This window comes from Bison bison, unplaced genomic scaffold (assembly GCF_000754665.1).
Source record: "Bison bison bison isolate TAMUID 2011002044 unplaced genomic scaffold, Bison_UMD1.0 scf7180017864171, whole genome shotgun sequence".
In the NCBI taxonomy this organism is placed as follows: domain Eukaryota; kingdom Metazoa; phylum Chordata; class Mammalia; order Artiodactyla; family Bovidae; genus Bison; species Bison bison.
This window is the reverse complement of record NW_011494743.1, coordinates 3,792,724-3,819,376: the sequence shown is the minus strand read 5'-3', so window position 1 is coordinate 3,819,376 and position 26,653 is coordinate 3,792,724. Positions and strand designations below refer to the sequence as shown.

General features: G+C 37.9%; 1 protein-coding gene across 2 annotated transcripts; it reads right to left on the bottom strand.

The window, feature by feature from the left end:
* Positions 1-7,481: 7,481 nt before the first annotated feature.
* On the bottom strand, positions 7,482-26,180 carry THUMPD3 (THUMP domain containing 3). Of its 2 annotated transcripts, none has more exons than XM_010842056.1 (10): positions 26,057-26,180; positions 24,510-24,615; positions 23,189-23,266; positions 17,164-17,640; positions 15,005-15,135; positions 12,184-12,253; positions 9,818-9,933; positions 8,704-8,814; positions 7,824-7,947; positions 7,482-7,649 (listed from the first exon to the last, which is right to left on the bottom strand). In XM_010842056.1, exons 2-10 carry the CDS (start codon positions 24,579-24,581, stop codon positions 7,500-7,502), a joined length of 1,329 nt encoding a protein of 442 aa, XP_010840358.1. In that variant the 5' UTR covers positions 24,582-24,615; positions 26,057-26,180; the 3' UTR covers positions 7,482-7,499. The 2 variants fall into 2 exon arrangements, with proteins under 2 accessions (XP_010840358.1, XP_010840357.1); XM_010842055.1 differs by having other exon boundaries at positions 24,327-24,615; positions 26,057-26,179.
* Between the last annotated feature and the right edge of the window lie 473 nt (positions 26,181-26,653).

Here is a 26,653-nt window from a genome sequence, read left to right as displayed (position 1 = left end):
CCTGTAGACTGTAGCCCACCAGGCTTCGATATCCATGGGATTTTTCAGGCTGCCATTTCCTGACAGCTAAATCCAGAAAACCATTTCTAAAGATAAACCTGCCTTGGACAATGTTGAGAAACCAAGTGTTGATGTGTTTTGAGTTTCAAAAAATAATACATCATGAATTTTAGGAAAGTGGGATTTCATTAAAATAATGATGACAGAAGTTTAGTGAGGAATAGGACTTTAAAAGGGAAATTTTTTAACTTAAAACTTTTCCTTAAAATGTGAGAAGTGCACATAATTGGCTTGCTATTTAATGCAGACTCCCAATCTCACACCCAGAGATTCTGAATTCAGTTAAGATTGGTGGGGGGCATTAGAATTCTGTGTCTTTTATATCCTGATGTTTGTAGGCTGGAAATCACACTATAAATACAGTCCTGTGGGACTACAGTATGCCTGTCTTTAGTAGTTTCAGAAGCTTATAGGTCAGATTGTTTTGTTTTTATTTTAGAAGGAATGTTAAACTATTCCAAGTAAATTTTTTTTTTTTTTGAGAAAGAAGTTTCCTTTTTTGTCTATTTTCCCACTACATGCATTCCTCAAGGATATGGATTTGTTTTTGATTCCGCAGTGCCTGAACCTAGAGCTGAGTACTCAATAAATGTTGATTTTATTGACTTATATGTGAAATTGATTTTCAGATAGAGTTTTAAGTCCACAGAAACAATGCTTTTTTTACGGAGAAACTTAACCCAAATTACCTAATATTCTATTCATAAAGGAAGCTGATGCCTCACGGTCTCTGAATACATTTGTCGGCCATTTAGCTCTTCCTTGGGTTTCCTGTACAAACCCTTGCACTTAGCCTCTTCCTGTGCTTGACTTCCTTAGACTTTCATTACAATTTTTTAAACAAACCCACTACTTAGCTCCTTTTGAAGTAGAGCCATATTATTTCTTAAACTCCTAGGACAAAAAATGAGTAGAATGAAAACATACTTGCATGAGAGAATTGAAGGTTTTGTAAGTGCTCTTAATTTTTTAAAAGATTTATAAAATTTGAACATAAATGTTTCTATCATATTTTTTTGTGCACAGAAGAGGTATGGTAAATTATGGTTTGCAACTGTTAATCCAAAATGTGATAGGGATCAGCATCAGGAGGGTAAGACTAGTTTGTTTTAGGCAGCATGTGAGATTTTAATTCACCAAATATTGGGAGCACAGAGTCTTAACACTGGACCAACCAGGGAAGTTCATAGGCCAACCTTAATTATAGAATACATCGTTAGGTCATGTCCCAGAAGTCTGGTACTTTAGATTGCAAAGAGACCGAACAACTTTCCTATAGACATAGCAATTTATTAAGGACCAGGGAAGGCAATGGCACCCCACTCCAGTACTCTTGCCTGGAAAATCCCATGGATGGAGGAGTCTGGTGGGCCGCAGTCCATGGGGTCGCTAAGAGTCAGACACGACTGAGCAACTTCACTTTCACTTTTCACTTTCATGCATTGGAGGAGGAAATGGCACCCACTCCAGTGTTCTTGCCTGGAGAATCCCAGGGACGGGGGAGCCTGGTGGGCTGCCGTCTCTGGGGTCGCACAGAGTCGGATACAACTGAACCGACTTAGCAGCAGCAGCAACAGAGATCCAAACTCTGGTCTGATTTGCTTAGCTATTACTACCAATTTAGGGTACTGTCTTTTCTGATGGAAAGTCTTTTAGAAAATTTAATCTAGGTGCACATACAGGATAGGCTGTAGGGTTAAAGGCAGAGAGACCACTTTAGAACCTAAGAGACCACTTTTAGAGACCACTTAGGTTCTTTTATAGTAGTCCAAACAGGAAATGATGAGGTTTTATATACAGTGGTAGCAGTCAAGATGGAAAGACAGACTTGGACTAGCTAAATGTCAGTCACTGAAAAGAATAGTCTCAACACATTCCTTTCTCAAGGAAGCCTTCCATGATGCCTTAACTCCAGTATATTGGGTTCCCCAACTGAATGCTGTCATAGCATTTCTCACAATCATAATTATTAATTGGGGTGTTTTCCGCATACTTCTTTAGCTTGCTCCTTCAGGGCATGACTTTGCTTGTTTTTGGCTGTATCCCTGTTGCCTAAGTAAATGGAGGTCTTCAGGGTCAAAACTTTTCGTAATACAGTTAAGTCCCTTACATATGAACCTTCAAGTTGCAAACTTTCTCTCCATTCATGTAAGTTAGTTCATATGTCTCATGTACAGTGTCACGATGTAGGGGTTTTCTTTGAGGAGGCACTGTTACTCTTTGAGACACAGGATCCAAATGTAGACCAGTACATAGAGGTTGCAGCAACTGTGAATGCAATCCAAAGCTATTGTGTCATCTCTGATGAGAAAAAAAGAGCTACTACCCAGATATCACTGGATTAGGTATTCAAAGGGGTAGATAGAATTGAATCCAGCGAAGAACCAGAATCCCAGAATCTGTGCTATTCAGATAGAATTGAATCCAGCATGCAAACAACTTGTGCCATCCAGGTCAGGTGTGAGAGAAATTGCAGCTTGCTTTCCATCTCCTATTGCTGATAACCTTCAGCTCTACTATCTCCCACCTCCTCTCCCCGCTCCAGTCAGTAACTCTTGCCTGTTCCCTCGATGCCTTTATGCCAGCCTTTGTACTATATTATTGTACTTTTCAGGGTACTGTATTATAAGATTAAAAATGTTTATGTATTAATGTTTCTGTGAAAAGTATTATAAACCTGTTACAGTATAGTACGATATAGTCAATTGTGTTAGTTAGGTACCTAGGCTAACTTTGTTATACTTAGGAACAAATTAGACTCACCAGTGTGCTCTCCGAATGAAACTCATTTGTATGTAGCAGATATACTATACTAAAATGAAACAACCTTTTCAACTCATTAACCTTTATAACTTATTCTCACAAGTGCGTAGAGGCTACATGATATGTGGTGATGTCATCACTGATGTTAACTGAATGGTGCTGTATATTCTTCAGTTTTCCATAATTTCCTAAGGTGGTAGGTTTAAGTATGAACTCACTCTTTAGGTTATGCCTTCAAAATCCCAGCAAACCTCAGTATTATGTAGTTATAAAATCCTGTAGACTTTGTGCCTAAGCATGAACATGAATACATTCTGTTGTCTTGTTGTGAAATAAGGTTTTAAATATTTTCTCACAATTTATAAACTTTTATATTGAATTACAATTTTAGAATATAAATTTTCTCAAAATAAACCAATTTATATTTTTCTTAATTTAAGAATGAATCATTGGCTTAAAAGACTGGTTGTAAGACTACATGTTCAACCCACAACTATACCATCTATGTCTGAAAGTGCTAAAAAGATTAATATTTCAGTGGTCTGAGGGAGAATAGATTCCAAAAAAACTATAATAAAAATCTACTGAAGTATATTAAAGGACAAGTTACTATATGGCATTGGCTGAAGGAACGTACATACATGGTAGTAGAGAAACTTTACAGATAGCTGATGCTCCTGAATATGTGTGGGATGAAAAATAAGAAATCATGGTAATGCTACTGTTTAACAATGCAGTGTAAGATTTGTGGTCAGACATGAATGAAGTGTATGAATATCTCATCCATAGAAATATACTTAATGCCTTACAGTGGATGAATCTACAAACATGGCTGTGCTTGCTTTTTGCTTTTAGTTGTCAGCAGCAGCGTCAGACTGTCCTACGTGCTGCACAATAAACACAACATTTCTAAGACAAAGTGTTGAATAACTTTAAAATCTGTTTATTCTGATATTTTCACTAATGTTGAAAAGCAAAGGTGGTTAAAACTGCTAGCATCTGGCAAAATACAGTGGCACCAAACTAGCAGTCATTCTTTACTGCCACCCATTTGCAGTGTAGTGGTCAGAGTTTCATGTTTCATTTAATGATGTCCTTGTGAAAACGGTAAATTTATTTAAATCTGGGCCAAAAACATAAGTTATGAAATGGAAAGTTTACATGTGGTGCTTCTGCTACATGCTAAAGTACTCTGGTTGTCTCAAGAAAAAATATGCAATTGAACTGCATGCTGAATTAGCTCCTGTTTTCTTAGAACACCAATTTTACTCAAAAGAATGACTGTCAAATTTTTGTTGTCAGAGTTGGCTGTTTGGCAGACATTTTTCTGAGTATGATGGAGGTGAGCTTTTTTTCAGGGAAAACAACTGACAGCAGTTATCAATGATGAAATTTCAAATTTGGAAGTGAAAAGTAGAACTTTTGGAAAACTTAAAGGAGCTTGACATCTTTTTGGTACTTAGTGTTTTTTTAATGTAATGATTTTAGCTACTATGTAATAAGCTGGGCCAACACTTGGAATATTTCTATAACTGAGGTGAGCCAGTAATTTCTACATGGGCAATACATAAAATAACAAAATTGCAAATAAGTAACATTTCAACCAACTGAATGCAGGAGGTAAAAATCCAGCTTCTAATAGCCCCTTCTCTTAAGGCAGAAATTTCAGAGAACTGAATTACAAAAATACACAACATTGCCAGTCTTTGTGGAAAATAGTTTCTTCTATGAAAATGTTATTTGTTACTGAAATCTTTTTTTCTCATTTTAATCTAATATGGTAAGATACTGGTAAACAAAGCTACTTGGGGCCCTGAATTTTTAAGAATGTAAAGGGTTCCTGAGAAGAAACATGCTATAGCATAGTGTATATATATATCAACTTTCATACCTGTCGAATTTGTCAGTGTAGTTTACAGTGGCTCCCAGAGTTAAATGTGGATTACTGGGAGGATGGGCATGCTAGGACAGGGAGCAGGTTTTAGTGGGGAAAGAGGTTCATGTTGAGTTTTAATTTTAAGTAGGACATACAGAGAAAGGGCAAGCAACAGTAGATAGTTGGAAATTCAAAATTTGGGCTTGGGGAAAACAAAAACACCATTTTCCTTTCCAGTAAAAATTTCTTTCATCATGGAATATATAATTAAACAGTTGTTACTTCATAACTGATTGGTGTATGTGTTAGCCTTAGGACAAAGGTATGAGGGTTGATATAGCAAGCTTCTTATAGTTTTTTCCACATTGTGCACATTTAAAAATTTGGTACAGGAGAGTTTCTCTTGAACTTAAAAATGTAACCAAGGTACAATAATTTGATTTTTTGTCCTAGAATTTTCAAACTTTATATTCTTACATAACACCTCACCTGAACTTGGAAAAGGCTTTTCTCTGCCTAACTCACTAATAATACACACTTGTGGGCATTAATGTACTTTAGGTATTTGATAGACATTTTAAAATACTTCCTTTTTTTTTCACTTTACAGTCCTTGTAGTGCAGACTTGAACCATGTCTGACATTGGTATGTTAAGAATCTAAAATTTTCTAAAAGTCTTAACTAACATTTGAAAAGAAATGTTTAAACAAATGTTTCTCTCTCTAGCCACTAGTACATTGTCAGTCTCTGAGAGATAACCATCTTCCTTTCCTTTCATTAAACTTAAAAAATCTGTCTCAATGTCTGTTATTTCTCTCCCCCCTCTAAAATATTGAATGTCTGGTCGGTTACCTCAAGTCATTTTTTGTTCAGATTATTAAGATTACCTTCCCCATCTTTTCACATTACCACGGTGCAGCAGGCCCACTTCAAAAGTTAAAAACCAAGATCACACAGCTAGTAGGTGGCAGTGTCATATACAACTCATTCTCGCTTTCCTGAGTCCCTCACGTAGCACATTTCCTGTTCCTGTCACCAGATTACAAAACAATACTAGGGAGGAGGATGACGAACCATTACAGTGTTCACTACATACTTATATCATCTTAAACCACTCTGTTCATGTTTTTATAATGGTATTTAATAGGACTAAAGCTATGATAGATCCGGCACAAATCTGATTTACTCAAGAACAGCCAATATGCAAAATTGTCTGTTATGTTCAACAAATATTAAATGTCCATGCTGGTAGGTAAATGTGTCTGTCAGGCACTTGGTAAGCAGCAAAGAAAACAGACATGTTCCTTGAACTCTAGTCCTGTGGACTGCGGACTAACAGTTTTAAAAGGTTTGAACAGTTTATTTTGTCAGAGGTGAAAGATATTATGTTGAACCTATAGTAGTGCAACTGTGCATTCTGATCATGGTAGAAACTCCAGTCTAGGATACAAGACCCTTATAAATGTCTCATTTCCAATTCATACTCAAATGGGAGGTACATCAGAGAGAAACCATACAAGGACTATGGATTATGCTGCTAATCTGAACTTTTCTTTCAAAGGAAATAAACACTGTCCTTTTATTCTAGATGAGACATTAAAAGTTAATTATGAATAGCACTGTTATGTAACTAATATGGCACTGAAAAATCTAAGCTGAATGTAGCCAGAACTCCAAAATAAACTGAATACAGAATCCCACATAAAACTCCACATCTAATCTGTCCCAGGGAAGCACTGGTTTCACAAGACTTAATTTTTAGGTTATTTCATTTTCCACTGTTTTGGGAAGGACTTTCTGCAACTAGAAAAGCATATATGGTAGCTCAGCTGGTAAAGAGTCCACCTGCAATGCAGGAGTCTCTGGTTCAATTCCTGGGTCGTGAAGATCCCCTGGAGGAGGGCATGGAACCTGGAGAATCCCCATGGACAGAGGAATCTGGAAGGGCTACAGTCGATGGGGTCAGTCAGACATGACTGAGCAACTAAGCACGGCACAGCAGAGTGACTGAGAAAAATAACAGAAGGACTTGCGTGAAGTTTTTAATTCATCAGTTATCTAGTCCTTTAGAAAAGCCAACAAAAATACTTTTGACAGGTTTATGTCTGATTTTGAAAAGCATCACCTCTGTGTACTGAAAGAAAAATAAAATTTCTTTAAATATGGCTTGTTGGTCCCTTTCATTTACCATTGTATTTGCTGCTATTTACAAATAGGAGTGTCTATCTTCAGATTAATGTGTTAATCTTATTCACTAATGTTATAACTTTTAAGGCAGATAATAAACTATAAGTCTTATAAGACTTACATAAGATTTAGCTTGTCATGGAACAAACACTATTTTACAAAGCATAATAACGCTTCATTTTTAGAAACTAATGTAAAAAACTTGAGCAACTAAACAGCAAAGCTGCACAGGCAATGAAATGTAACCTCATGCTCTGATTAGGCTCTCTTCCTTTCCATGAGGCCAGAGTAGCTTTCTACCTACAGTGGAAAATAGGAACTGTTACAAAGCCTGAAAATGTTCTAAACCCAAATCCCGGAGCATTTTAGTAGGCTTAGCATCTTTAAAGCCTTTTAAGAAAAGTACTAATTGCTCAACTACCCCTTTCAAACAGTGCCCAAAAAAAGCTCTACTTTCTTATAAGACTTATTCCATTTATATCTTTTCCTAACTATGGTGAAGAGATTTATACCAAATCTTTAATACTGTTTTTTTCTCTCAAAGCAAGTTCTTTGTGCTGATATTTTCAGTGTCAGGAAGCACAGATACTAGTAATCATTTTCGATCTTTGTATTACCAAGGACATCTTTCTCCATCTTCTTCTGAAGGATGAACAAAACTTTGAGGTGTACGTTTCAGGAGATAAACTGCAGCATGAAGACCCCCTATGTTGACCCAAACAGTATGCACCTTCCGCCATAGGTGTCCCATTCCAGATAATGCCTGTGTATACACAAAAAGAAAAGTAATTAGCTGATAACTGCTTCTCTACCACTCAGAGGTCTTAGTAAAAAACACTGGGAGAAGAGAAAATACATCCTACTCAAATATCCCCAAGTCTAGTTAAAAAGGTCCCAAATTTGTCACAGGCTGAGGTTTTGCACTAACATACAGCACCTTGGCAAAGCATTTCTTGTCCTGAGTCAGTAGTACAGCTCGGCCTGTCCCTGGTCTGCAGACACGGCTCATCTCCCGCAGGCAAGCTGGATAAAGGTTCCAGTTTCTCTTCTTGGAGCCCATCCTATAACAGGAGGTCGAATAAGTCACTTACTTTTGCAAAAGGTAAGTAGCTAGGACTGTATATGAGAAGTTCTTAGAAATTCATTGCAATAAGAAAATCCTGAAGTATGAAAAAAGTTGCCTTGTAAAACCACGCTTTGCCATTTATGTGTCAAATGATCAGACTAGTAAATTGCTTAGAATCTTGAATGGGCTGAACTGGTTAAGGGTAAAAGAAACTGACAACTATAATAGTTAATATAGGTTGTCTTAGTATAAGCAGTTACATAACAAAATGCATGTATGCTCAGTGGTGTCGGAGTCTACAGCGCAATGGGGCTACTGGAGCGGGTTGCCATTTCTTTTTCCAGGGGGTCTTCCCGACCGAGGGATCAAACCTGCATCTCCCTCATTGGCAGGCAGGTTCTTTACTAGCTGAAACACTGGGGAAGCCACATAAACCAGTGATTAAAAAACATCCTGAGATTTTCTCAACCTTTCTCTGAAGTATTAATGTAATTCAACAGTGGGCTACAAAGTGGATGAACCTCCTGTGATGGTCAGGATCAAAGTGTAGTTAATACACTTCTGAGTTCTCAGAAGAAACAAAATGGGTGAATCTATCATACTGTTAAAGGAAGTAAAAACCTAAGTCTCCTAAAAGAAATCGAAGATTTCTGACAGAATAAGCTCAAAAGAAAAGACAACAGATTTAGAAGATATGTGGGTACTAATATAATAACAAATGAAAGTAAAACTCATTTTTTAGAAGTCTCACCTTTTTCCAAATGGCATGTCTGTGACAATAATGTCTACAGAGCCAGTTCTTAGTGGCAGGTTGCAGATATCCCACTGAATAGTATCTATGGGCAAGCCCAAGGGCAGTTTGCTGTGGGGACAAAAGAAAAGGTGCTTCAACGTATCCTGAAGAATGAAATTAAAAAAAGACTTCTCAAGAGACTGTTACAGTATCCAAAAATTAAAATGAAATCAGTGACAACATCTGCAACTTAGCAAAAATGTTTAAGGTAGCATGTATGTGGAAAGCACAGATCATAAGCTAAAACACTTATAATATGTAAGAACAAGTAAATTTGGAAATTAGTTAAGACTGATTTTCAACTTTAATTGCATAAGAAAATATTAATATTTTAATATGTACTTGTTTTATAAGAACAGATTTTGAAATGAAAAAATGATTTATGAGTTATGAGTCTGAATGAATCAAATATTGGGATACACGTGGTCCTGCAAGGCTATGAAATCATCAAAAGTGGTCCTGAAGCATACCAATAAGAAGACATTAAAGATTATATGGGTGGGATAGACAAATATTTGGTATTCGGTGACTCTTCCCCCTGGATTTCTCTAATTCCTGTAACATTTAGCACAAGATTGAATTCCTTGTTTGTATTCAATTAAGTTTCAGACAAAAGGGCACCACTGCCATCTTCCTCTTCCCTGAGACCTGGGAGGATAGCTAAGGCCCCTCCTCTCACCCCTGCATGGGGTGCCTTCTCCAAACTACATTACCTACTTAATAAAACATTTCCAGAGACAAGATCGCTTGTGCCTCTATTAAGTCCCCAACTAGATGGCTGCACGCATAATGGAAAACTTACAAAATTAAAATGAATCTATGTAATTCTTCTATGTGGAAAAGAAGATATAGGAATAAGAAGGAAGACAGAAATTTAAATAGTTGCATTAGGGTAAGGGAAATTATAGTTAAAATATTTTAAAAATATAAATTAGTTTCAGTCAACTTTAAATGGAGTCTCTCAGAATGTATATTTGGTTATAATGTCACAATGCACTGGTTGTATTAATTCATAAAGCCAATATGAAATTTGATTATCTAAGTGATGCTACAAAATCTTTTAAATTTTTACCCTTCTTTAACTTGGATCTTGGTCAATAAAGATGAGATGTTATTTGCAGCTCTATTCACAGCCAATGGATTATTATCACCAGCAATATGATAACAGTTAGACCATTCTGTAGCCCCCTAAAAGACAAGAGTATTTATTAAAACAGAATTAGCAAACTGCAAAAAAAAGAAAACCCCAAAATGATTAAAGGTAAAATCATTTCAACCACTTGTCAATATTCAAGACAATCCAAGTCAATAATCCAATGCTTTTCTAAAGTGGCAAAACACTGCATGCTGTCAACATTGCTACCTCCCTTGCTTGAAACACCCTCCTGTTCTTTCTGTTTGCTCAACTCTCACTCATCTTTGAAGTCCCAGCTCAAACGTCATGCCCTCTGATGTCAACCCCAGCTCTCCAACCTGTCTCTCATTTGCCTCTCCAAAAGCACTTTGTACATATATCTGCCACTGTACTTTTTCCCTTTTTCATACTTCTGTACCTATCTGCTCCTCAACAAACCTGGGAACTCCTTAAGGATAGGTCTGGTATGTTATTTAATCCTTCACCCAGTACTCCCTACCACACAGGAGGCCTTGCAGACTTTAAATGTACTTTGAAAAAGTTAACCAAATCAAACTGACTAACCTATACCCTTTTGTGATTATGGGATTTTTATATAATCTGAGAAACGAATACTTAAGAATTTAAATGAAGTGTAATCTTCATTATATGGGCTTTTGAATGATAACCACTATATTCTTGAAAGGATTTTGTAAGTTTAAAATATGTCAACAGAACATAAACCCTGAGCTTTTCGTATTATTTGTGCAGTGAGGTGACACACTGCCCTAGGCATGAACAATGTTCTGTGCAGATTAACAGGTTTCTGACATGAAAGCACAAACAGTTCTGCTCTCGGTTTAGGGATGAGTAACAGCACCTCTTTCTTGGTAAACAGTAATACCCCCTCACCCATGGACACAGTGCTTCACAGCTTTTTCTTTTGCCCAGACCCTTGAGGGTAATGGAGAAGGGTGTGATGAAAGCCTCAGGTGATTTCTGATTGCCCAATATTCATTTTTTCTTCTAAACCTATTTATGTAGATTTTCAGCTCCTGAAAGACAAGGGTTTTGTAGTACTTCCAAGTTTTAAAGGGAGTATTCGAAATTAAATATTTTAGAGTTTGGTGAACAAACTGTCTCTATAACCTGTCAATTCCTTTCATAATTTCATTCATTTGGATCATATATCAGCCTAGGTTCTTCTACATTGACATTCTCAGGTCTACCCCTACATGGAAGGGCCTCGAACATTTTCTTTCTATCGGCAGTGCCAGGGGCTCTTCTGGACTGTCTCTAGCTCTAGTTGTATATTTCTTGACATGTATTGACCTTCACTGCTATTCCAGACAACATTCACATCATGGTTCAAAGCTGGAGAGCACTCTGCTTTGTTTCCAGAATTCTTTGCGACAACAACTGATTTTCCTCTGTGTGGCTCCTGAGCCAGAGTAAATTTCTCTAGTTGATACTAGCAGAAAACAGCAATCATCTGGACTACTGTGATTTCCTTCTGGGATCCTAATTCCCAGGTGGCAGATGTCCTTTCCTAAGTGCACTCTGGATTATTTTTCCCTTTGTAGGTTGCTTTGGACTTGTTCATGTGTCCAGTTTCTGCTCACTCAGAATCTGTGGTATCTCCCTGAAGTTTCTTCCCACTGGCTTTACATATACTATATTTAAGGAACTTGCTATGTTTCACAAGTTTAAGCAATTTTACTGGGAGTGCCCTCTTCTCAATTATAAAAGTTTAGATAATACTGATTTAATAACAATGATTCAAGCAAACTCTCCTGTTAAATGTTCTCCACTTAGAAAATGCCTTTCCATTTCTTGCTTTGCTTTAGGTAGTTTTTGAGTCCTCTCAATGTGATTTGAGAGGTTTTTTTTTTTTTTAACTTTGTAACCTTGCTAAACATCCTAAAAAATCGAAATAATGTTCCTAGGTTTCCCCTAGGAACCTAAATGGATTAAGAAACATAATCTCACTTTATAGAGATTAAATGCCCTCTTCCAGTTTATGCTTGTGCCTTCAATTACCTTTTCTGTTCAAGTCTACCCATTTGTCTACAGAAATGGGACGCATCAGTTTGTAATTCTCAGCCTTCTCTGTAATCCAGTGAATAAACATGACTTCTAATCTAAAGCCTAGTCCTTGGCTATTTATAGTAGGTGGCTACATCTTTATCACAAAAGTTCCAGCTTTACTAGTGTAATTCACTCAAATCTTGGGTCCATGGACTTAACCTTGGTCATTACCCATTAGTTCTAGAACATTCTGGATGTATCACTTTCTTATCTAAAAGCTAAAGGAAAGTTATTACCTCAATTGGTATTGCCCCTGTTCCACACATCGGATCAACTATTATATCAGTGGGCTGAGGTGCACAGAGCCTAGAGAAGAAAACAGCCTATGTGAACAGATGTCAACAGCCAAGACACCCACAATAACTATTCCTGATGCTGTCAGATCACAGGTCTGTTATGCCAGCCTGAAGAAACAACAATCAGTATTTATTTTAAAGATAAATTTGTAACTATATGTTGAGTCTATAGCCTGGCACTTAAAAAAAATTACACATAACTAAAAGTCCTCTATCGTCCAAAACCTCTATTTCACTTTGAATGGAATTTGGCTTGTAGATCTTTTCATGTGTGTGTGTGTATGTACATATGCTTTTAGAAAATACCTGTTATTCTGTATATAAACTTGTGTTGTTATATTGAAAACTCAAAAGTGTCAAGTACAACATGTATCAATACAAGTTTACTGGCAATTACTCATTCAGGATTCCTTTCCTAATTACTTTTAAAGACAATAAAGGTTGCTATTAAAATAACTACTTTAGTTTTCAGCTCTTAGTATTTGCCAGGCATGGAATTAAGTTCTTTGCATGCATTATCTCTTTTAATCCTTTTAACAGCCTTGTGAGATAGGTTACTATTATTATTCTCAGTTACAGATAAGCTGATGCAAACCCATCCATCTGTGGATGCAAAGCTAATAGGTGACAGAGTCAGAATTAGAGGCATTACTGTTAGTGGCTTAAATGTTACCGCCTCTATGAAATATCTCCTCAGACAGGTGACAAGGTTCTTCTTTCCTTCTTTTGTCCTGCTATTCTTTCCACATTCTATTATGGTTCTCCCTCACAAAACTGAGATTCCTGAGGACTAACACTGGACTCCTTTTTCAAATTAATTTGGAGTATAGTTGCTTTATAGTTGGTAAAGAATCTGCCTGCAATGCAGGACACTCGGGTTTGATGCCTGGGTTGGGAAGATCCCCTGGAGAAGGGAAAGGCTACCCACTCCAATATTCTTGCCTGGAGAATCCCATGGACAGAGGAGCCTGGCAGGTTACAGTCCATGGGGTCGCAAGAGTCGGACACAACTTAGCAACTAAACCACCATAGTTGCTTTAATACTGGATTCTTATTGTAACGCCTGTCCAGCTTTCAAGAGTCTTCTCCAACACCACAGTTCTGGACTGCAAGGAGATCCAACCAGTCAATCCTGAAGAAAATCAGTCCCGAATATTCATTGGAAGGACTGATGCTGAAGCTGAAACTCCAATACTTTGACCACCTGATGCGAAGAACCGACTCGTTGGAAAAGACCCTGATGCTGGGAAAGATTGAAGGCAGGAGGAGAAGGGGACGACAGAGGATGAGATGGTTGGATGGTATCACCGACTCAACGGACAGGGGTTTGAGTAGGCACTGGGAGTAGGTGATGGACAGGGAAGCCATGGGTTTGCAAAGAGTCTGACACCACTGAGCAAGTGAACTGAATTGAACTGTCCAGCTCTACTTCCCCATTCCTGCCCCTCAAAACACAGAGCAACAGAATCCTTGGCAACCCTCTTGGGAGTAAGCAACTCTGTACTCCCAGCCACTGTTGCTGGGTCTGAGTAAACACATGACCGAAACTGTCAATCAGATTCTCTCTTCTTCTAACCATTGGGAACAAAGAGCTAGAAACCCTGGTTATTTAAAATTGGAAACATAAATTTAGATGAGGGGGAGCCATTTATAGAGATAAGTAGAGCCAAGAGCCCATGGGCTCCCAGGGGAGATAAAAGTGACTGTCTAGGTTTCTGGTGGTTTTCTCTAAGACCAGGATCCTACTTTTCTTAAGACATGGCTTTCAGTTTTTCTGTGGGTTCCCCAAGACATCTCAGTATTTTGCTATTAATTCCCACTCCCACACAATCATCACTTTTTAAAATCTTAAACTAGCTTATTTAGGTTTCTAACAGTTGCACCCATAATAATTCTCTATATTCCTGGCTCCTACCATAATGCCTTCAGTAGATAATAAATGTTTGTTAAATGAATGATGACTAGGAGCTCTTCCTTAATCAAATGGGCCCAGTTTTCCTACTGTTGTCATTGAATTGACAGGTTCCAATTGTGTTGAACTAGGATTCCAAGGATGAGCAGGGGAAAAGAGGAAGCAAAGATTGGAGGACAAGGAAATAGAATTAACTACCAGGTATGCCAGGTACTGTATGTAACAGGTATTTTGCATCTGTTTCTGCATTTATTCCTCACACATAATCCTTTAAGTCTCACATCAAACCTATTTTGCAGTCTGGCAAACAGAAACCTAGAGAAGACATCTTGTCCTAGTGGTGGAAAGAAACACCCAAAGGGAAACAGGCAAAGAAGAAAGAAAGCCGTTTTGTTCTTTGAAAAGTAGAAAATTCCAGGATGATTCCTGGGTTTCTGTGAGTATAGAATTTTAACATATAAGTAAAAGCTCTCCGTGTTCATTTATACATTATACACATTTATGAAATCTCTGCTCTCCATCTGCTTCACTGCACAGAAATGAAACAGAACAAAATTTGTTCTATTTCTCAACATGGAATATATCCTTTCTAAACAGAAATGTGACAACTACATTCAAAAGGCAGATGAAAACTATCATTCTCATTTTAAATCAAGAAAATTGAGATATTAATTATGTGATCTTTTCAGAATCTCAAGGAATCAACATTGGATACAAAGAAAGAGATCTTTAACATTTTATCCTGTTCTTTATCTACTAGATTCTAACACAGTACCTCACAAAAGATTTTGAAGGGAAAATTCAAAGCAAAGTGTCCCTTGAAACTACAAGGCTAACTCATTGTCCTACCTGAGCATCCCATAGGCAAGAGTAGATCTAAGAGTTGTGGGTCCAAAATGTGTGATATTTCTTCGGTGGAGACTCTCCTCTGTCAACGCAATGCCCACAACAACTTCATTATCATGGATGTTCAAAAGAACCTACAAACAAAATAAGACAGAATAAAATAGCTTTAAGAGAGTTCAAGTTATACTTATTACTAAGATTTTAAAATTTGAGGCTTAATTAATTTGTTACTTTATTACTGAGGTATCCCTTGCATACAGTAAAATGCACAAATTTTAAGTATGTAGTGCAGTGAATTTTTGCATGTACATGCTGTGTAACCACCACCCAGAAAAAGAGTTTTTCTTGCCCTCTAAGTCAGTGCCCATCCCAGATTGTCATTAATCTGACCACTATCATGATAAATTATTTTTTCTTGAGCTTCATATAAAGGAAATCATTTAGGTATATACTATTTTAGAATTATTTTATTCTCCTTTTGATTCACTGTTTTCACAAGTTAGGTATAACCAGGTTTCCTCTGATTTTTATAAGAGAAACATATTTTGAAGGTTTCCAGGCTTCTAAAATTCATTTAAAAATTTTTTAACTTTGGGGGAAAAAATTCCAAACATATAGAAATGCTTAGAAGAATACTGGCACAATGAACTCTTAACTATACCCTTCATTTAGATTAACCAACTGTTAATGCCAGGCCACATATGCTTTAACACCTATTATTTTCTTAGTACTTTAAAAAAATCTGACTCATAAGTAATGCCTGTGAAAATATTTTTTTGGTCATAGTTATAGTTTTTCTAGCACACAGTTAAATATAAACTATTCAAATAAAAGAAAAATGAGTTCTCCCATCTTCCACCTCAAATTTCCTCATCATGATCTCAACAGCAGCAGTTAACACCTAGCTCTATGCAAACCACTGTTCTACACACTTTATTACCTCATTTCATATCTACCCCCTCTGAGCTAGATATTATCCTCCTCCTCTTATAGATAAGGAAATTAAGACAGAAAGAGGTCACTTTTACTTGCCCAAAGTCATACAGCTCATAAACTGGGGTTTAAACCCAGGTAGTGGGGTTTTCTTGGTGGTCCAGAGGCTAAGACTCTGCACTCCCAAGGCGGGGGGCCCAGGCTCCACTCCTGGTCAGGGAACTAGATCCTGCATGCTGCAACTAAGAGTTCACATGTCACAACCAAAGACCCCACATGCTGCAACTAAGAGCCAGCACAGCCAAATAATATAAATAAATAAACCCAGGTAGTACAGCTCCCGAATCTCCTCTGAGCCCTTTTGCTAACTCTGGACATCACTGTTGTAGTCAGCCTGTTCATCATCATAACAGCTGTTACAAGGAAAAAGGAATGAGGAATTGTTCTTCCAATTTGATATGCAAAAATAAAAAGAATAACGACTTGCCCCAGATTCAAGTGTCCCAAAAGCAACAGTAAAAACATCAGCTGCTAGAGGCTGTTAAACTGTTGGAGATGGAAAGATTAGTCAGTATGGTCCACATGGAATCACCCATATAGCAGAAGATTGAGACCAAGGAGAGTGAGCATGTTAAAAAGGAGGATCTGAGCTTGGGAATATAGCGCAATTTAAGAAAGAGGAGAGCCGGCTCCAGGATGAGTGTTAGTAATGATGTCCTCGTTTTAGAAGGTCAAGGTTTGTTTTAAAAATATACCCCACTTCAGTAGCAAAGTCTGCAACCGAGACACACAACAACAAAACAGTTGCTTTAATTCTTTTGAATTTTATAATCTGAATGTGTCCACACCATGTTAGAAAAAGCACTAGGTTAGAAATTAGAAAACTCAAGTCTCAATAGCTCCCCCACTACTGTGCATGTAGTATAGACCAGGTATCATTCCAGATACTTCAAAAGTATAATCTCATTTAACCTTTAGGACACATAGGTATGAAGTGTTATTGGCTCCAGTTCAAAATGGAGGCTCAGACAGAATATCTTGTCCAAAGCTACACAGTTATGGAGTACAAATCTGGATTTGGCTCTGTCTCCATTGCTCATACTCTTATTAATGATACCCCATTAACTTTGTGACCTCAGTTTAATTGTCCATAAGACTTAAGTCTTGAAAATTCTACAAATTTGTTATGACAACCTTCTTGAATCATCACAGTAAGAACATGCACTTACCTCCACATCAAAGTTAGTCATATCAGCCTTCCACTTAAAATAATCTTGAACAGCACCCCCAAAATCTCTTGCTGCCTCATTTGAGGAAAAGCAGTGTTTCTCTCCTGCCCTGTTGCATGTGACTCTAAACTTCAGCACTTCCGGATCAGCTTCTTCTTTTGAGTTTTCCTCAGTCTCATCTTTGCAAGATGTCAAACCATCACCTATTAATGTTGATACCTGCTCTTTGATGGCTGGATTTTCATAACAGTCTGAGATCTGTGAATCTGAGACACTGTTAGTTAACTCTTTTTTAACATCCTTCTCAACTGTTGTGTCTCCTCGTCCATTATCAATCTTCTGTTTACTTGAATTCGGATTTATCTTTCTGCGCTTTGTTTTTTTTTTCTTGAAACATGTGTTAATTTTCCATATTTTTAAAGGGTCTGACCATGGAAGCTTCCCAGCCAATTCCTCAAAATCCTTTAGAACTTCTTCCTATAAAAGACAGAGAATGAAATCCATTAATTTCATTCATTTCTTAACACTTTAATTGAACAAATAAACTCCTACTTTGCCTATGGACTACATTAATCGCTATGTTGGGGGTGGCAGGAGTACAGGACAAAAGAGTAAATAATATAATGCCTATAACTGAGGAAATTAAAGTCTTAATTGAGAATATTAAGATGTATACAAATTAAGGCCACTACAGAATAATACAAGATAGAATGGTAGGTCACAAGCTGGGCTTCTAGGTTAAAATGTAAGCAAATAAGAACTATTAACAGTGGTTACCTCCAGGGAGGGGAAGTGGGTGGATGAAAGACATGGGAGGGCAGCAGACCTCTCAATGACTGACTTCCTATTTAATTTTGTGGCTGTGTATACATACTATTTTTGAAAAGAAAAAACCCAAACTTTAACAATTAAAAAGGTATCTATCCAGTATCTAAATAGTATCTACAGTCATCTGTGAAAAAAGTAAATCTGATCACGTGTAAAGTACCTCAGCAGCTGATTACATCCCCGCAAATTTAAATTCCCTAAAAAGCCCAAATAACCCAACTCCTGTCTATGTTTCTTTTCTTGTATCATGTCAGGATCATCTCTCCCAAGCTTCTCACCTCTGCTTCACATGTGAAGGTATGTGCTTCACATAGCCTCTCTGCACTGCTGGCTCCCTTCTCATTATTCAACAGCAGTTTAAAAAGCACATCCTCTGAGAGACCTGCTCTACTCTCAAGTCACTCTCATCTTATTTTCTTTACATAACTTAGCATCATCTAAAGTTTTAGGTTCATTACCAAGGCTCCTCTCAGGAGGTAAATACAGGGACTTCCCCGGTGGTCCAGAGGTTAAGCCTCTGAGCTTCCAGTGTAGGGGGTGCAGGTTCAGTCCTTGGTTAGGGAACTAAGATCCCACATGCCACACGGCATGGCCAAAAAGAAAAAAAAAAAACAAAAACCCAAAACAACAAGAAAAAGAACAACAGAAACACCAACTCAATGGTAATAGAATCTACATGGTATCTGTTAATCTAGAACCAGAACATAAGAATTCTAACGTAAGAATTCCTGAGTACAGGGAAACTCAAGCAGAGGTGTAGGAAGACACCTGAGGAAGGATACCTACACATCTCAGGCAAAGGGGCGAGCAGTCTGCAAAGGAGGAACAAATAAATTCTCTGGAAAAGCAGGGAAGAAGAGAATGCACCAAGAGGGAGCTTCCCTGAATCTTGTTTGTTTCCAAAGGCAGCAGAGGAGAGAAATGGAGGCTGAAAAAGGAATCTCAGAGACTGGCTCTATTTGCTGGAAAGAAAGAATAGAGATTTGCAGAAATATTCTATATAGTAAATAACCTTAAAGTTCCTGAACCTTTCCAGCTAGGGAGAAGGAATGGTTAAAAGAACTCAGTAAATGGTATGGAAATTATACCTCAATAAAGCTATTTAAAAAAAGAAGGAAAAGGAGAACTCATTCACCCACAACCTTTTGCCAGAAGGAACTTCACAGTGAATCAGGGGGATTTCTTGCTGGCCTGGAACAGTTCCTGAATCTCCCATCAAGAAGGAACTCCCTCATTCAAGGATGAGCAATTATCAAAACTTATTAGCACCAGACTTACATGAATGGAAAAAAGGAGGCAAGGGACAGAAAAACAAACAGCAGAAAACAACCAGTGACCAGAAAGATACTGACACAAAGCAACTGAAATCCATGATGAGATATGTTGCTGCTGCTGCTAAGTCGCTTCAGTCATGTCTGACTCTGTGCGACCCCATCGAAGGCAGCCCATGAGGCTCCACCATCCCTGGGATTTTCCAGGCAAGAACACTGGAGTGGGTCACCATTTCCTTCTCCAATGCATGAAAGTGAAAAGTGAAAGTGAAGTCGCTCAGTCGTGTCCGACCCTCAGCGACCCCATGGACTACAGCCCACCAGGCCCTCCGTCCATGGGATTTTCCAGGCAAGAGTATATGTTGACATGACATCAAAAAAATCTAATAAGGAAATACTTCTGCTACATAAGAGCTCAAAGAAGAGATATAAAAGCAGGAAAAAGATGAGGGGAGCTGCCAGAAGAAGATGAAACGGGAGCTTGTAGAGTTCAAAGAAAAAGTTGAATGAGAAAACAAAACCATTGCAAAAATGAAGATTATATTAGAGCACCACTTATGAAAGCCACTGCTGAAAATACAGTAAGGGATGTGAAGGAAACAAAGCAAATACAGTAAAAATGAGCAAAGATTTTGAAAAGGACTAGAGAGAACAACAGAAAACATCAAAGACAGTCCAAAGAGATCCTACATATGTATAACTGGTTTATCCCTGATAAAGGGATTTAAAATAAAACATATTAAAAAAATAATTCAAGAAAACTTAAATATAAATGGATATGAATTGCTCTAGAGCTTGACATGTCCTAACTAGGAATTATCAACAAGGAGACATATTCTGGTGACTTCAAAGATTGAAAAAAAAAATCATCTGGGCATCAAGCAGAAATAAAAAGAAAGCAACAAATATGGGGGGGAAATAACAGGGTGGCTTCAGATTTTTCCATGGCAACATTTCATGCTAGAAGAAAATGAACAATGTCTATGATATTCTTAAGGAAGGAGAGCATGACTCCCAATTTTAAACCCAAACTATTAATCAAGAATAGAGGAGAAAGACAAACATTTCTGAACTCATGCCATCCAAGAGATAAACCTGTAACAAAAAGACAAGCAGTGTGCCTATAATCAATTTAACGAAAAGACTAAAACAAAAAACAAACATACGGATTATGACAGCAAAACAGAATGTAAATGTTACAAAGGGATGTATCCTTGGAGGGAAAGGTAACAGAACATGGCAAGTAATTTAAGCACACTGATATCTTCTTCTCTTGTACCCTGAGGTCAAAGGACAGAAATTAAAGCTAATGTTTTTTAAAGTATACTCAAAGGATTTAAAGGCATATGGGTCAGCACCAAGAAAAATTATAAAACTGGAGGATGAAAGGGAGGAAGGAAAAAAAAAAGGGAGGAAGGAGAGACGTGGAAAATATGCCAACTTCATCACTGCTCTTAGTAGAGATTCAAGAAATACTGTGTAAACAGTAGATTAAGTTGTATTTATAAAAGTTAACAGCTAGAGAAAGATCACAAACTTTCCAAATATTTTAAAACACATGCACATGGAAAAAGCAAACACATAAATTTTTAAAAAGCTAAATGTGTGTAACATAAACATGACAGAACCAAGACCACACATTTCTGTTGTATCAATAAACATCAATGGGATAAACTTATCAAACAGAAAAATGATCCGCAGACTGAACATGTACATGCATGTATGTAGGATGTTCATTGCACCACTGTAATGACGAGAGTGTGGACAATCCCAATGTCCTAAAATGGGACTGATTACATTGTGATGCAGTCAAATCCAACAATGATAGCGGTGTGATCTCCAAGATGACAACTAAAAACACAGAACAGAACAGTATGTACAGTATACTTCCATTTGTGTAAATATGTAAAAAAAATATACATATTAAAATACCTCTTGAAGGATATCTAAGAAATTGGTAATAACTGTTGCCTTCAAGAAGGGAAATGGATAGTATGAAGACAGAGGAACATGTTTCACTGTATATCTTTTCAATCTTTACAATTTTGTTCTAAATAAATATATAAACTGGCTAAACAATTTAAATCACAGGTGTTACCCTTTTAAAAAAATTAGTTAATAAAAAAGCTAATAGAATTAATGATATCATCTGAGTATTTAAAAATAGAGAACCCATTAGGATGGTTAAACTAACAGGTTTTTATAGACATGCGAAAGTATAATGCAACAAAGGAAAAAACTGATGGTCAACAGAATGAAAACTAGAAGCCAAACAAAACAAAGTTCTACTGGGGGCATGTTGCAACTCAAGTCCACAAAGGGCTTAACAATTTTTCACGGTCACATGCAACAGAAGTTGCTCTTGCAAAGATCTGAAAATCTACTTTAATTCTCGCTGTTTTCTTCTGGGACTTCTATCAGTAACCTGCTTTGCAGTTACTTAGAAGGCAGCTCTGGAAATATGGCTCCATAATACCAAATTCACCTCCAATTAGAGAGATCAAGAATACCCCAAATAATACAAATTCCAGGATGGCAAAAACATGGCAATTGAAGAAAATATTATTAATAATACCCTAGTAGGTTAGAGGCAAGAATTTAAGATGGACACATATTTTAAAAATATGTCAACATTTATTCATGTATAGAATCAGCTATTAAAATTTTGAAATACTTAAGAGCAAAGATTGTCAGCAGCCTGCCTGTTATTTACTAATTTTGTAGATATGATTTGGTTGGCAATGCCCGTTAGAAGGCTGAAGGGTTATAAAACTCGTGTTAAAAGTTACATTTTTAGTTAATAAAATTATCATCTATTTGCAGTCTGAACTCTTTTCGATCTGTTTTTTTCTACGTTGTGGGTTCATATCAGTTTGACTGGTTTCTGAATGATGTTTTGGAAATCAACCTGTTACCAATAAATAAAAATTAGACAATCAGGCGGCACATCATAGTTTTAAAAAAGATTATTTCTAATATAGGCAATAAAACTGAAAGAAAAAGGTTTTCAAGCATTTGACTCTGGAAATGAGACCTTTACAAAGCAATGTGGAAAAATACTAAAGCCGGACTGTGATCTATTTTCAGCCTTCAGCTTAGGCAGCATCTCAATATTTAGGAATCTGATGCTAAATACAAGTTAGGAACAAAGCTGTTGTCCTAACAACTGAAGGAGTATTTAGATATTGCTTTGGCTTTATTGCAAAAAACAAGTTAGAGAAGAAAGCAGGGCAAAAAATAGAATGGTGAGAGAAAGTGTTATTGGTAGATGACACAAACTGATGCCTGCTCTTTGCTTCACAGCCTGGAAGCAATTCTATTTGAATCCATATATATCAGCAAAGCTCATCTAAGGTGCCTTTCTTTTGTCAGAAAGTCAAATCATTTGTTCTATTTCTTGTTAAGTTTTTGTTTTTCAATATTGATTTTTATTTCTTTGTTCTGTTATTCTTTCCCCTTTAAAAGACAATGGGATATAGTTAACATATAATTTTAGTCTCAGGTATATACAAAATGATTCAGTATTTGTTTACCCTGGAAAATGATCAACACAACAAGTCTAGTTAACATCTGTTACCATACAGTTTTCTGGTGATGACAACTCTTAAGATCTACTATCTGAGCAACTGGAAAATGTGCAGTACAGTATTACTAACTACAGTCACCATGTTCAGTTCTCTTATAACTGGAAATTTGTATCTGTTGACTTCCTTCACCCATTTCCCACACCCTGCAATAATTATTTTTAAAAGCAACTTTTGAAAATGGATTATCAACAAATCTCTGGATTTTACTGTAAAAGCCTCCCAGTATTCTATGATCATAAAAGAAGCAGTAATGCTAAATGATACACAGAATATGAAAAGTGGAAATAATCTCTTTGGGAAGATGGCTCAAAATTAGCTTCCATGTTTAGGAAAGCTTACCTTTGTTTCTTTGAACTGGTAATCCTTAAACTCCTGAACAACCACAAATAAATTATCAACTGATCTCAGACAATGAACCTGGGTAGGGAAAAAAAAAATTTTAAGAGACAAATTCTGGGCAAGATTTTGAAGTGCATAAACTATCAACATTTAAATATAAAAATTAGGTACAAAGATTTTAAAGCAGCTAATACCTATAATTTGTATTTAATATTTTTCCCATTTCCCCACCCTCCCATCTTTTTGGCTACCCATCAGGTTCTATTCCCCTACACAAAAGGAAAAAAGACAGATGGAAGACTAGAAGCTAGAAGTATTCTGTGGGCAGCAGAGTTAGGAGAGAAGGAAAAGATGAAGCAGTGAAATGGGGCTTTATTCTGCCCTCACAGCTCTCTGGGGTATACTGTGTAGGGTCTGATCTCCAGCTTGGTGATTATTAGCTAAGTAACCTTGTGCAAATTACCTATTATTAAGCTTAATGATTAATGAGGATAATGATAGTGCCTATCTTTACAAAGCTGCTGAGGTTATTAACTAAACACTGGATGAAAAATACAGGGCCTACTATATGCCAGATACTAAGAGCTTAGGAAATGTTGACCAAAAAAACCCCCAAAACACATGCAATAATCCCTGGCCCCGTGTTGCTTCTGTGGTAATGAGATACAGCTTAGTGTTTACTCTAGAGGGATGGCGGTTTGCTGACCTTCACTTCTCACTTTCAGTGATCCTAATTACTTTTGAGCATGAATAAATTTGACACAGATAGAAAAATCTCTCCCTTTATGCTTCAGTACTGGAGTCTAAATTTCAGCTACATGCCAAAGTAAATAAATTCTAAGAGGAATAACAGATACTAAGAATTTCTTCCTGAGTCTCACAGGATTTTTTCTGGTGAATTGATCCTCAGGAAATATTAGGATCAATTCTAAAAGAAAAATAAATAAATAAATAAATAAATAACTAAAGCAAACTTACAAATCAATACCCAACAGAAAATGCAGGAATACTTTAAAATCACCTGATATAGGGCAGAGCAAAGAAAAGCAGTAAGGATTCCAGAGAGGTCTGTAAACTAAGAAAGTAAACATAAAATCATCTATTTAGAAAGCCATTTTAAATATTGCTTCATTCAAACCTGAGCCAGACTGTCCACTGAAATGTCAAAGTATATCTTGCCCCGGTCTTTGCTGATTTTGCATGATGACCCCAATTTCTCTCTCACTTCATCTGCAGCTGTTTGCTCAAAACCAGTAGGCACAGTGGCACCAATAGTGACTTGGAGGTGCTCAGACTCACTTCTGGGGCCACTTTCAGTCACTTGTATAGACATCTGGTTCTCACAAAGATTCACATCCAGGAGCTGGTTAGTGGCTTCTTGAACATCAGACATATTGGCAGTGCTTCCAAGATCCTGAATATAGTCCCTTTAAAAGTAGTACAGAAAAGAAAAAGAAATAATGCCCAAACATTATCACCTCTTACTTCAACTATAATTAAAAATATTTAATTTGGAGGTCTAGCAGAACAATCCAACATAACCAAATCAGTATTCACCAAAGTTATACGGACTGAATAACATGGGTCAAAGTGGAGGATTTAAAATACAGTATTATTAAAAAAGCAACACAGATACTATGGAAGAAATGTAGACAGACAAGTCTTTCCACAGCATGCAACTTTTGGTTTGAGATCACCCATCTTGATGATAGTCATCACATAACTACAGAAATTAATCTCAAAACAGAGGTTGCTAGAGCACATTTAAAAATATTTCCGCATTTAATCCTTCTTCAGCTAGTAGTTAACAACAGGGGGCTTTGGAATTTCAGACCTGGGTTTGAATTCTTGTCCTGGACATTCAAAAGTTGAATGACCTAAAATAAGTTTATTTTCCATTGCCTCTATTTCCCCACCTGCCAAATGGGAAATGAATAATGGCTCTCTCATAGGGTTATTAAAAGACTTATGCAAGAATGGCATACTACTGCCAGTTCCTACTTGCTAATTAAGGATGTCTATCTTCCTCTTTGAAATGGATAGTGATTCATGCATTTAAAAAAATTAACTGACCATCTACTGTCTTGTGATTACAAATATTTGAATGTCTAGGACAGGGCAGGCTCTGGGATACATGAATGGGCATCAGTAGAGATCTGTGAACTATCTGAAACTAACTGTAAGCGAAATTTCCTTTATCTGAGCATTTGGTACGGTGGGAGGCAGGGTGGAGTAGAAAGGACTAGAGAGCTGGTAGGTGGAGATCAAAAGTTCTCGCCAGATTTTCAAAGTTTCGGGATCCAAAACAACTTAAGCAGACACAGAGTTCCTACACTGTCCCTATTCTGTACCCGGGACAGGCGACACTGTCTAACACAAATAAAAGTCCTTTCCTGCCATTAGTGAAAGTCGCTCAGTCGTTTCCGACTCTTTGCAACCCCATGGACTCTCCAGGCCAGAATACTGGAGTGGGTAGCCGATCCCTTCTCCAGGGGATCTTCCCAACCCAGGGATCAAACCCGGGTCTCCCGCATTGCAAGCGGATTCATTACCAGCTGAGTCAACAAGGAAGCCCATTGTTCCTGCCATTAAGGAGCTCACAATCACTAAATAAGGGAGCGGAAGCCCACGGAAGGGCGTATCCAGCCAAGGTCAGAGTGCCAACCAGTGGCGCAGGCGGGAATGAAACCCACGTCTCCCGACTCCCACCCGAAGGGCCCTAATCACAGGAATCCCGGGGAGCACGTAAAGTCCAGGGAGAGGGAATTAGAAGGGATCCACTGCAGATCGGGCTGAAATGCAGCCAGTGCCCGTCCGGGTGGGAAGACGAAGGTCACTCCTCCCTGCCGAGGGTCAGCGGCGCCCCACCTGGCCACTCCCAGCGTCCGGTTAACCGGCCGTCAGTGTAGACCCTTCCGGCTTCGGAACCCCGCCGGCCTAGCGCGCCCGGTCTCGCTACCGGAAGCCGCCTCGGTGACCCGGAAACGGAAGTCTGGTGGCGCGGCCATAACGGCTCCGAGTAGGGGGCAGGGGCCTGTGAGAGGTCGCTGAGGGAAGAGCATGCGTATAAAGGTCTGTACGCTGTGGTGCCGAATCTGTGGTGGCCCGCCCCTGCGGTTGGGGGCCGAGTCCTCAGCAAACTGAACCGGGAAGGCCGCAGGCCTCGTCGCCTGTCGTCATTGTAACTAATTTTAGAGAGCGCTTAGCGGCACTGGCACTGAGTGAGCGCTTCACACGCGTCATTTGTTCAATAGCTCTCAAGTGGCAGGGGCCATCCTTTTTAAAGCCGGGGGAACTGAGTCTGACAACGGTTGACTGTCTTGTCTAAAAGGCAGCTTTTTAGAGGCAGAACTGCGATTTGAACCTGGCTGCTGTGAGGCCAGAAATCTTGCCTTTAGTGTATGAGCCAGTGTTGCTGAAACTAGGCCTTGAGTTGTACTTTGCCTTCATTATTTTTGCCCAATT